Source organism: Melospiza melodia, chromosome 4 (genome assembly GCF_035770615.1).
Source record: "Melospiza melodia melodia isolate bMelMel2 chromosome 4, bMelMel2.pri, whole genome shotgun sequence".
NCBI lineage: Eukaryota > Metazoa > Chordata > Aves > Passeriformes > Passerellidae > Melospiza > Melospiza melodia.
In genome coordinates, this window is record NC_086197.1 from 65,387,822 (window position 1) to 65,401,239 (window position 13,418).

Genomic DNA, 13,418 nt, shown 5'->3' on the forward strand with positions numbered 1-13,418 from the left:
AGCTGTATAAATTATCTGTCAAGGAAATGAAGTTATATTATGTTTGCTTGCATAGGAAGGATGAAATTTTAAGATGAAGGTATCATCTACTTTAAAAAGGTAAAATTCATCCTGTTGTTTGTATACATTGTTTGGGTTTTTTTCCCAAAACATGGAAGTTTTATATATGCATACATACCTACATACAATAATACATGGTAGCATGTGAAGATTTTAGTATATGGCACCAGGGTAACTAAAATGTCAAATAAACTTTGTTTGAAGTCATACTATATAAGTTTTGGTTAACATTTAGTTTGAAATACAGTTCATTCGAGAAATATTTTTCTTATGTAAACAGCAAAATCTTTGCATTCTTAGGATTGTTCTGGTACTGTCTTCTGCTCAGTGATGCCCTACAAAGTCAGGGCATCATTCACCTGGTCTTGTTTACCAAATCTGTTTCCTTTGTGTATGCAATGTAGAGTCAAATTATCTCCACATGGAAAATGATTGCTTTCCTTTCCACTGGTAGCACTAAGTTCCTAATAAAATTATTGATTCTGTAGGTAGCAGGTTGACTTCATGTACCATGTGAACCCTGTCATTGCTTGCTGAAAGTAGCTGTACTCTAAGTAAACAAATGCATCATACACTTTTACAGGACGAGGTAATTGAATGATATGGAAAACAGAACAAATGTAGATTTCATTATCGGGTGAAAAAAGGTTACACATTAAAAGGTGTCTTTAAAATAGTTGGAACTTGAGTTACTTGGATTATCATAAATAATGTTCTTTCATTTAATTTTCCTGAGAGGATCACTGTTAATTTTTTGAGAGGGATAGCAGTGGAGGAGCCTGGTTGGGGTGGCTGAAGGAAGGCTGGAAAAAGTGTGTTCTGTTCTCACTTCTGTGGCAAGAAGTGTGCTGCCTTTCACCTTTGTTGTGTTTCTTCCATTCCTTTAAATCCTGTGAACTCGGAGCAAGTTCACCTATGCTTGCTTTGCTGACCCAAGAAAACCAAAGCCCTGTAAGCACCTGCAAAAGGAAAATCAGATAACTGTACTTCTCCAACCCTACTAATCCCCTAGCATTGCTGATCTGATTTTGATATGTAAGCAGCTTCATTTTGAAGTCTGCTTTAAAGGATCAATTGATGGTGAAATTGTCCATCTATAAAAATAATAGCTTTAAAATGCTATACTAGCCTTTTATTCATTCCCTTCACTTTTTTATGCATTCCTTCTTTTGTCATATCTACATTGACCCAGTGACCAAATACAACTGCTTCAATGAGATAAGTATTTTCTTTGGAGAAGTGATTTAATTTTCTGCTAGAGGTATTCTGTGGAAATACGTAAAAATGGTCTTTTCCTGTCTATAATAGAACGTAAACATTGAAAGAACGTTAATATTCACTTGGATTTTTAAAGAAAGATATTTTTGTAAGTGGTTGACTTTATTTTGACTTTGTAAGAGAGTTGATTTCCCCAGTGCTGTTTTTGCCAGTTTAGCAACCCCTTGCATAGCGATTACCTGATCTGTGACCTGGGAGGCTGTTTCACTGTTAATACAGCTAGTATTGTTGAGAAACATCATTCCTCTGTATTATTTTTTCATTCCTGCAGAAGTTCAATCTCTTAAAAGGAGGGAGGTCAGAGTTAGAGCACAGCACTCTTTCAAGAAGGACAGTATAAAAACAGCATGGTTTACCAGCATCAAAGTTGTTGGTAGCAACTGATGATGGATATGTCAGGAGATAATAGTTGCCTTTCTGGGAATTCGTTTTCATTTTGTGATCTACTGGTTCTTAGCACTTCTTGGCGTAATTACAGAGATTTAGTAACAAGTGCTAGTTAAGTCATACATTAAAAAATACAAAGATATGAGAGTATTAAGATTCTGAGTTATTGATTAAAGATAACAGATTCCAGCTATCTAGGATGATAATTAATTGGCAGAAGTTAAGGCAGCAATAAAGTACTTCAAAGCATTTGTATTAGTGTTGGATTAATTTTGTGATTGTCTCCTGCATAATTTGGCATTCTGTAATAGTGAAGGTAGGAAAGCACTCTTTATTTTGTACACCTTTTATGACAGATGATTGATTCTTTGGTATATTCTGAATTTTTTTTTCTCAAATATGTGGAATATATGAATTAAGCTGTGCAAGACAGGTGGATTTGCAGCTTTTTCTTGTCTTGACACCTGTCATGGCTCAAAGTATCGAATTTTTTAGGTTAATGGAAATATTATGATCAGAAGCTGCAAGATTATTGATCAATTTTAATTGCTCATTAACTGTAGCTTTTCAATAACTTGGTAAGCTTATGGTTTAACACAAATAATACAATACTTTTGTATTATATTGACCTATTGTTGGAATTGGTACTGTGACGTAATTGGAATTTTGGGTTCTTGACTCCTGAGACAGTAACATATTAAATAAGAAAACATAATGGGATTGAAATGCGTAAAGTACTGTTTTCTTTCTCCCCCTTTCCTTCTTCCCCACCAAAAGCTGACCTTATGAATACTTAGAAGGAGATGTAGTTCTGTTTTTATTGACTTTAAGAATCTGCCGGAGGGATCAGGGATCATCATCATTTTGGCAAATTGTATGTGCCACAGGAAAAGTGGTTTAATTAGAGGAGGTCACAGGAATTGGTGGTTCCATCCCTGTTCAACTTGTCATCACTTTTGGTCATTATCTAGCCATTTTCTTCTTTCAGTTCTTCAGGTATGTATGAAAGGTGTCAGGAGTCTTTGTGGCAAACTAACACCAGAAGGCTCTTTGTATTAATGGGTGTTAGGATGAAGAGACATGCCAGTATTCGTAGGCTGCAGACAGTCTAAAGGGTTTGTATTTACACCCAATGTAAATGTTTCTATTAATTGTTTGTGTGCATATGATAGCCTAGTGGCTGTTATGTTGGTTTTTTGGGTTTTTTTTTCATCAGTTTTGCTGTGTTATTTACGGGCTTTTTTTCTTTGTCTGTTGGCAGGTATTTAATTAGTCAAGGAGCACATGTAGGAGCTGTAAATAGTGAAGGAGACACTCCATTAGATATTGCTGAAGAAGAGGCAATGGAAGAGCTGCTTCAGAATGAAGTAAATAGACAAGGTAATTTTGAATACAGAAGGGTGGTTGTATTTATGGACACTAAATGTATTTTTGAAAACTTGGGCTAAATTGTGACTGTTGAAGTCAATTTATTTTCTAAAGAGAGTTGGTCACTATAGAATGTATGGTGTTTAGGTGTCTGTCTCTTAAAACAGATTTACATAATTTAACAGTAAACTACTAATTGTCTCTCAGGCTTTGCCCAGTTTTAATTTATATGCTTAAACCCATTTAAAGCCCAAAGCAAATGGTGAAAAGAAACTGGAAGACATGATCTGCAGGGAAATCAGAGATACACAGAAGTAGAGTGGATTTGCAAAGGCTTTGATTCCGTTAATTGGTAGTGTTAACAGAAATTTGATTAGCCGTTTTTACAGTTAACACACAACGAACATCAGATTAGACAGTTGTATTTTTTGTCAGTATTACCATTTCTCTATTTTAATTGGTTGTTCTCTTTTCTAACAATACTATCAGTCCTGCTTGAGAGTTGTTTCTAGAATTCACCTCAGCCTAGATTTTTTAAGGTTGTTCTTGAAATGCTTGGCTTTACTGATGTGTGATACTAAATGACTGCGGTAGCTCTTTGTCAAATTGGAATTGTTTGGGGAATGAGCTCCTCCAAAATCTCTTTTATATGTTACTGCATTTTTTAAAGACATATTTTGTTATATAGGATTTTACATACATTTTTATAATGTGGATATTCAACATTACAAATTACAACAACACTAATTTTTATTCTTTTGCAAGTTTAATTATTTTGAACATCCCAATTGTAAAATCAGCATAATGCCACAGTACTGAAAATCTCAGTGAGGTTTACATATTTCACAGTTGAAGCTTACTGTAAACTGTGTAAGGTACTGTCTTTATAAATCTGAGAAGAAGGTATGTGTTCCCACACCATAGCTATTAGCTTCTAAAGGAATAATGTAGGTTGTTTTAAAACACTAAATTTCACTTAGTATGGACAACCTACTTTTCTTCCTCTTGCATTTTTATGGCAGCTGGTTTGCTTGCTTGTTTCACAGAAGCAGGGAGAAAGGCATTATCCCTCCTTCTAAACTTGTGTGTGAAGAAATAAGAATTGAGGGCTTTTATGTGCAGAGATAAAATCAAAGGAATTATTTCATCAATGTGGGTGAGAGTGGACTAGGAGGAGTATGAATCTGGATGTGAACTTACAGTGGATATCTTACTAAATCATGAGACTGTTATCTCAGCAATGATATTTTAATTATGCACCTTTGATGGCATCCTAGCTTGCATATAGATATTACATAAATTTGTGTATTAATGTTACATTAAAAAAGGATTATTTGGTCATTATCAGAATCACTTAAAAAGTGCATAATTGTGTTTGTTGTGGCTAGAGAAGTTAATAGCTATAAAATAGGAACCTAATTGTTTCTCTTAATGGGCAGTTAATAGTGAGGCATTGTGACAGTTTCATCTTTGGCTATTCAGCTATGTGTAGCTGAGTATAATTATCCCTCTAGCAGTGAGATAATTCCATATGATGCACTCCTTCATATTAAATAAAACATTGCCACAGTTTGGATAATGCAAGTTAACAGTGGGGTCTGTGGAATGATCAGCCCTGGCTCAGGGTTAAGGGTGATGGAAGACTAGCCTATTTATTTTGAAAATAAACAAGCATGGGTGACAAAATATCATATCTCTGTGTAGATAAAATATGCAGTGTGAAAATTAAATAGGCACTTTCCATAACATTTTTGCCTTGCAACCCTTTCATGTATTCATTCCTGCATTCATGGTAGCTTCATTTTTGTGTTGTGTGTTAATGCTGTAAATTTGGCTTCCTACAGATTAGCAGAGTTGTTCGGTGGCAAAAAATTGCTTGGAAAGATCGGTCAGGTTCACTGTGATTTCAGATTTAAATGATGATATTTGATGTTTATTCCTGTTAGAAATCCAAGAAGAATCATTGGTTATGTCTTCTTTTTTGCTGCTTTTGCAGGCCTTTTGTATTTATAAGAAGTGTCAAAACAGACTACCCAGCTACTCAGCATTCTGTTAATCATCAATTTGTACTTGGGCCCATTTTTTAGCAGCTATCAAGCTGTATTTTAAGGACATATCTTATTACAGGACAAAAAGTGGAAGCCTCTAGAGACACTAAATGCACAAAAATAAATCATAGAATACAATACAGTTCAGTTCTGTGTTACATTACAGGCTTAATAAAAGGAAGGATCTTCAATGTTTCCTCATCCTATTTTAGTATTCCGGCTCCAAGGTCTGATCTGACTAGAGAGGAGATGGTCACTGATACAAAATAATCTTGTTATACAGGTTCTATTGTTATGAGTGTTGGCCATTAAAGAATGAAGATTTTCTAGTATTATTATCCATTGGCTGCTTTTCTTTAGTCATTCAGATCCCCACATGCTACAGCTCTAAATTGCACCAAGGGTTAGGTGCCTTTTCTGTGCCTGTGTCTTCTTGTGTCCTGCTGAGCAAATAGAATGACTTGACATAATGGACTGTGCAGGAATTGTGAACTAAGGAAATAGCTATCCTGTAACTGAAGCTGTATCACTCTGATAATTAGGAAAATGTTTTTCTACCCTAATCTTCAGTGGAGAATTATTAGCTTAATTATTTTTAAGCTTAAAACCTTCCTTAGTTTTGTAAATTATGTGAAGGGAAATTACATGCTCAAGTAAGGTGTAAAGATTTTTTTGACCCAGTTACAAACACTTCACAGATAACAAAATCAGGTGTTTAATGGAAATTATTCCAGAGTAGTGCTGAACAACTGTTCTGTTTGCACTCCATATGGTTAAACTGTGTGTTAAATTTTGTGTGTTATAAAAGCTCTTTTATCAAGGACTTTTGTTGGTCCTCCATATGACTAATACCTTTTGCATTGGTCAGTCCCATGTATATATAAAGGGCCACTCCAATTCTCAAAATCATTTAGCTTCATCAAAAATATTATTAAGTTTCTCGTTGTGACCTGTCATGTTTCTACTCTGCAGTGTTTCAACACAGAGTTGTGGAAGTTGTCTTTTACCAATAAAGTTTTCATTTGCACTGGTGAAAATCAGCAGACTTGGAAGAGATGTGGTTTTAGTCCCGGCCAGCCCTGGCCAGTTTTAAATGTTGTCTCTCCTCAGGGCTCGAGTGGGGTTACATGTAATGATTTGAAGTGACTTTTTTAGCTATTGATCGTCAGATGGCCTCTTAAAATTATTTTAACTGCTTAAGCAGTTATTTTGAATTATAGGAAACATTCTCACGAGGTGAGTTAGTGGGGAGAGGTGATGTGAGGTGAATCAGGGGTTCAGTGTAGTAGCTATTTATTCAGTAACTATCAGAATGGTCACTCCTGTCCCAAGGAGAAAAACATGTTCCTCATTCTTAATTATAGGTGATGTAAAAAGACTGTCCCAGATGTATTGCTTAACTCAGATTTGTTTATATGGATAAAATGCGAACTATTACATTTGTATATAAACATTCACTTCATGAAGTAAAAAGTGGGTTGATCTTCCCTGCAGTATCTATAAAACATGCCTTTATATGGCTGAGTCGTCCTGAAATAATGATTCAGCAGTTACATTTATGCTGAATTTTCATTAAATGCTCACTGAATGGCACACTGTTTTCAAACCTGATTTGGGCTGTTGAGTAAAACTTGTTGATCAGGAAAAAGTGGAAGTATTTAGCAATAAATTATTAATGCTATAAGTTGTTAGGCTGCCAGAGAGGTTAAGCGCACTGGTGGTGTGAGCGAGTGCTGTGGCTGAGGCTGAGCTGGGAGGCAGCACATTGCCATCTATGGGCCGTCGGGAGAAAGGGTTGGAAACAGATGATGAGCATTTTCTTTTCCCCTGGTCTGGAAAACAAAAGGAACGAGAAAAGCCCATACAAGGTATAATAAAGGCTGTTTACATTCCATTTTCTGTTGTTAATAATGGGAATTGTATTTATCTCAGAACACAACTTTTTTCTGTGCCACAAAGTTTAATTCCCATTTTCACTCCAGTTATTAATGTGGAATGTTTTATTTAGATTGACAAGATTCTGGTACTTTCTTCTGTTGAAATATGACCAGAAATTAACTGTCTTGTAAAATAATGTATTGATACAGCCATTACTCGTCTGTAACCATTATGTTTTGTTTGGGCTTCAGAAACGCAGTAGTTTTTGATATTAATGGAAGTCTGTATTGAGTATTAGTTACTTTATCTGCAAAGCATTGCTGTTTTGACATAATAATCTGGGTTGTTAGGGCTGTCTGGAAAGTAAACTTAGATGTGACCCCTTAGAAGCTCACAAGATCAGGATCTGGAATGAGTTTTTACTCTGCTCTTCCTTTATACCAAAGCTCCTCAGCACAAACAGCTGTGTAAATAACAGTTTTACACTGATAGGAGTTTGTTCAGATTCTTCAGGTGGAGAAGGTTACTCATGCTGATAAGGATTCACAGTTGGACTTTGAGCATACAAAAAAGGGAATGGACATAAATGTGACTAAGAGATGATCAAACATACACTATTATGTAGTAGTATTTTGCAGGCAACACTGACATGTAAATGACTGTATTCTAGAGTATTGTGCCAGGATCTGCTGGTAGTGCTGTGTCATTCTGAAAGGAAAGCAGATGCTCATGCCCATGAAGTTAGTAGTTCACCTATCAATATGTAGGAGCTTCCTGAGGAATGAGAATGTGTGACTATCAGTGTATTATAGATTCAGAGTTCCTGGTCTTCACTCTTCATATTTGTCATACTTGGAAAGTTTTTTAGCTTTTTCCTCTGCTGAGTCCTTCAACAGCCTTGTATGTCTTCCTGCATCTTGGAGACTCAACATCCAGATTATGGTTTTTTGTCAGTTTCTGATAAAATGTAATTCTATTAATTTTTTACCTAAATTGTCAAGATTAAAATGGTTTTGACGGGCAATTTATTGAATGAGTCTAGGGGTTTGGTCAAGTCCTCAGAACACTGACTGTTTAACTTCCTTCAATTACTTTATGGTACTTAGTGAAGTTTTATCTTTTGATTGTCTTTAGCATTAAGTTTTACAGTATATATCTCTTAAGTCCCTGCATACCAGTGTGTAAGATTAGAGAAATCATACACATGAAAACATTTTGTTGAAGGTTGGGCCACTGATTTTCTGATAGAGGTCAACCCAGATACAGTTTGTGCTCTTGATGATCACAGTTTCTAAATTGCTTTTCCTTATGAGTTGTCACCTTTCAGCCATCATTGTTAGAATTATGCTCCTGCATAGTTCAAGATCTCTTTCCTGCTATGTTTTTAAGTAGTACTTACAAAAATGCATGCAAATAATGTGTTTGTATTGCCCTTTCAGGGTCTGGAATTTATTTCCATTTGTTTAACCTGATGCATATACTTGCAGGTATTATGATGATAGACTGTGTTTCTCCCTTTCCATCGGTGTATAATTTAATTTCTTTTTTGTGAGACATACTGTAAAAAGTTTTCAGTGTTTTGGGTGTTTTTTTAGTAGTGCTATGAAAGTGCAATATCCAAAGTGTTGTCTATTTGTGTCAAAGGTTTGTGATTCATGCTTTAGAAAGTATAGAAGGTATAGCTCCATTTTGTCACCACTGTTAAGAAGCAAGGTTGTTTCTCTTCCCATAGAGATCTGTTTGTAAAACAACTTCAGCTGTTTTCTACTGTGTACAGCTACATCAACACAGACTTGGTTTTTGGTGCTTAGAAAATTAAAATATAATTTTTCTCTTTTTTTATCAGGTCGCTTCAGTAGTTATTAGTGTGATGGTAGACATTCTTAGAAGAATGAGTTTGAAGAGTTTTACTAGATTGATTTTATTATCATTTATTTCTAATACTTTGTCCACTCATCCCCTCCTTTTGTTAAAAAAGGCATTATGCAAGCTGTCCCACAGTGTTGGATGTTTCCATAGCCTTGGAATTCATCTTCCAAAAAATACACATATCTAACTCTGAACATTATTCAGGTTTAGGGGCTTTTTACTGTATCATATAATGTGGCATAAAATTTGTTATATAATTGAAATGAATTATTTGAACTAAAATATTTTGTGTCTTCTCTTCCCCTCTCCCCCTCCCTGTCTGAATTAGGGGTTGATATAGAATCAGCTCGCAAAGAAGAAGAACGAATAATGCTAAGAGATGCCAGACAGTGGCTCAACAGTGGCCATATAAGTGATGTCAGGCATGCAAAATCTGGTGGTACAGCACTTCATGTAGCTGCTGCTAAGGGCTATACAGAAGTCTTAAAGTAAGTGTGGTTTAGCTTTTTATATTTTATTGTCTTGATGTAATGCTGCTTGGAATTGGGCACTTCTAACATTTCAGGAGTGTATCTTGAAAATCCCAGTCTCTAGAACAATCTGTGCTCAATGCTTGATTTGATGTTTTCAAGCACTCATAAGTCATGATGTGCTTAGCTTACTATTCTAAGTCATTCAAAATATGAATATAGTATACATGTTGAACCTAAATACTTACTTGTAAGCGAAGAAAGTTGATTAAAAACTTCCCTGTTTCTAAAGACAGCTATGTAAACAAGCTTAAGAGCTTTTTCTAATGCCAGTTAGCATCCTGTTTGGTGCATATTTTTAGGACACCATATTTGTTTCCATACATAAAGCAGAGTTTGTAATTCAGGCTAAAAGTTTTTACACTTAAAAACCAGATAATTTAACTTTGCGTTGTGATGATGTTTTTAAAATTCAATTCAATGACTCTTGAAATCTTCCCTGGAAAGCTTTAGGCTTCAGATGTTCCCTAATTCACTGCTTTTCATTAATCTAATATAAGTATATATCGTAACATATTTAATTTCTTTTTCATCAAAGCTTTACTTTATTTGTAGTAAAGCATAATTAGTAATACATTGCTTTAATGTGATTGTAAATTTAATTGACTGCTTTAGCAGTGCTAGAAGTTCTTACAAACTGTAACATAAGTGAAAATGAGCACGCATCCTGACTGTGAGTATTGGTGCATTTAAGGTCTGCAGAGCAATTTCTTGAATGGGAGTTCTGTTCAAAAAACCCTGATGCTTCAACACGATGAAGACAAATTATTCTGTTGAAAAAAAGGAATTTTTGTTTTAGAGTGGCAGGTGTCTGTAAGGGAGTTGTATCTATAACTGTTTGGATATTTTTTAGCACCCTAAGTTACTGTGTTTTTTTGCAGTCCAGTCTGTATATTTCTCCTAGGAGAGGCAAAGCCTATGTGCAGGCAGTTTTTGTGATTGCTGTAATTATCAAAAATGTGTGCTCTGTATTGGATGCAAGACTGCAGGATTTGCAGCTCAGCACGTGTGGAAGTTGACTCATTGGAGGATATCACTATAAGTATATTGGCTCTTGAGAAACTTGAGAGAATTTTTTTGGAAAAAAATTCTGTTCTTACATGATTTCTAGCAATTATGACCAGTGGTTCAGACAGCTCTTTACATAAAAATACTTGTTGGGTTAAGTGTCCTCTGTCACTTTGATGCTTACCTGAGAACCATGATGAATGTGAGTCCTGAATGCAGGCAGAACAGCAGGTCCTCTCTTTGAGGAACTCTGCTCCCTCTCAGAGAACAGCTGAAGCATGTAAACGCTAGATTTTTGCAAAAAGTTAATGACAGGAAGTGAAAGTTTCAAACAGCTATTTTTGGAATGGAAGGAGGTTTTAATAGTTTACTAATAAGAACACTGTATCTAACAATTTTTTACATTTTACAACTCTTTTCCTTAAAAATAGCCTTTCGCCTATTACCACATGTACAAAGAATATCTAACTGTAGAGACAATGGTCTTTGGAGAGGAAGTGAATAGAGTAGAAAATGGAAAAGGCCGTTTTTCTTGAATTTTCCTTAAAATATGTATACACACCTGCTAAACAATGAAAAGGCAGATGTTTCTGTGAGAAGTGAAATTAATCAAATTAAGTCAGTAGCCCAATGAAAATATCTATGAGAAAAAAAGAGAAATATATTACCGTAAAGCAGTTTTACAATTTTTACGAAAATTTATTTATCCCTGTCAGCAGTGTCAAGATCTATTTCTTTTAATTTCTTCAGGCTTTTAATACAGGCTCACTACGATGTAAATATTAAAGATTATGATGGCTGGACACCACTTCATGCTGCTGCTCACTGGGGTAAAGAAGAAGCATGTCGCATTTTAGTGGAAAACCTATGTGATATGGAGGCTGTCAACAAAGTGGTAGGATTTTTATGTAATCCTTGTCAAGATACAAAGTTCTGGTCTCTAAAGTGACTTTAGAAGCCAGGGTAAGAAAAGTGATGATAAACTGCTGTTTACTGTCCGTGGAGCTTTATATAATGCATGTGTTGTCAAAACAGCATGGTTGTGTTCAGAACTAAATTCTCTGATTGTCTAAATTAATTTAAAGGCCAACTTTATGCTTAGCTCTGTATTAAATGATCCATTCAATCTTTGACATGGAAATTAACAATTGAAAGAGTTTGTTGGCATTTCAGAGGTGCAAAATTAGTGACTTGATGGATTGCATTTCAGGCTTTTATTTGATCTCTGGAGATGATGATGATGGTGCCTTTGGGTAGTGATTTAACTCTTAAAATCAGTTTGTGTTGGTATATTGAAGAGTTGTCACTATATTATGCTGATTTGGGTGTGATGGAAGAAAGCTGTAGGCAGCTCTGCACCCCCTGGACATAACCTGAATGCTTCCTAAGCTCTATTTTTTTGACTTTCATGCAATGGCCTGTGTGGCTTGCTGATCTTGCTCCCAGTAGACATAAATATGTTCATGAGTTCACATAGCCATTGAAAGGATCCAAACCTTTTCTTTCAGCCAGTGCTGAGCTCTCATTCTTCTCTTCGTAGTGTGTTTTACAGATAGATTCTGTTCTCCTTCCAATTTATGTGTTAGATTTTTTGCTGGGGTTATGCACTAGAGAGCACTCTCTAGTACGTTCAAATCCACTGGAGAAGAATAAGCAAAAAGGAGGCATAGAGACCTATCAGCTTTTTTTCATATGGAGTTGTTTCTGCAAGCTAGGAAAGATTTGCCTGTTTCTAAGTAAGCTAGTAAGCATTTTGCTTTCAGAGATAGGGGGATTGAAAGCTCTGGATTTCGTTTCAGTTGTATGTGCTTAGCATCTCAGAGAACTCAGCCATTATTGTTTAGGCACCTGACTTCAGCTATCAGCTGTTGCAGATTTGATTTTAGATGTAACCTTCCAACTGCAACGGTTTCCTGCAAAGTGACTTTTTGTGGTCATAGTAGGTCTAACTACCACCTAACAGCTACCTGAAAGTAGAAGGTCACATTAAAAACTGTAGTTATAATGGAAATATAAACTTGTGCTAATAGTTCACGTGGTAGAAGACCTCAAGCTGTTTTTGCTAATTCTTGTTGAAAGGTGCACGTGCTTCTGCTGTGTGATCAGAATTAGTAGTTTAAAGGTTCATCCTTTCTAACCAGTTAAGATAGTCTTCACAGTGTAATTAGGAATAATTTGCCTTTAGTTAACATCTTGAGAAACTGAAATAAGCACAGACAAACAGGAGCACCTTTCATTATTTTTATAAGCTGCTGAGGCCACATTTAAATGACTGCGCTGTTTTTATTACTGGCTATTGTACAGAAGTACAATATGTACTTCTTTACATATGAAGTACAGTGATCTTGTCATGATCCCCCCCAACATCTCAGTAAGCCCACCCAGCATGTTGATGCGGCTGCATTTATGCCAGTGAATACAGGACTTTGCCTAGATTCCAGCCTTCAAGTATATGGCCCATGGAAATCATACCCTAAAGAGAAGTAACAAGTGGTTGTAGCAGATTTTTATAAAGTAGAATGTAAATTGTAAAATAGAGTTTTGCTGTAAACTGTGAATGCATGACTGCTTAAATTTAGTGCAACTCCTTTAAATCATTAAAACTTCAAAAATCAAGCTATATGTAATAGTCTAAGATGGGCAGGATACCAAACTGCTCAGGATCCATCGATTCAACTGCCATTGTGAACATTTGTTTGGCACTAATACTGTGAGATGATATTCATCAATCTACTTTTCATTCGTGGTGTTCTTTTTTTCCTTCAAACAGTAGTAAAATTTTATTGTCATGTCTTTTACCACTTAAAAATGTGTTTACTCATCAGGTATAAGTGTTTTTTTTGAATTTCTCCCCCCCCACCCCACCCAAAAAAAAGTGAATATTGCAAAACTGTTTTCAAGTACTGACAGACTAACAGTTTGCAGTAGAGCTTGATTCATATTTTCCAATTTCTCTCTCTAAATGTTCTCCTTAACCTGCATCATCATGTGA

The 13,418-nt window shown here is 35.5% G+C and overlaps 1 protein-coding gene across 2 annotated transcripts in view; it reads left to right on the plus strand.

Moving 5' to 3' along the window:
• Positions 1-13,418, plus strand: part of PPP1R12A (protein phosphatase 1 regulatory subunit 12A) — a 113,893-nt gene that overhangs the window by 60,480 nt on the left and 39,995 nt on the right. For both annotated transcript variants that reach the window (XM_063154980.1, XM_063154979.1), the window contains exons 3-5: positions 2,987-3,105; positions 9,217-9,376; positions 11,177-11,321. In XM_063154980.1, the coding sequence (XP_063011050.1) occupies positions 2,987-3,105; positions 9,217-9,376; positions 11,177-11,321 (424 nt within the window). The remainder of the gene's footprint in view (positions 1-2,986; positions 3,106-9,216; positions 9,377-11,176; positions 11,322-13,418) is intronic.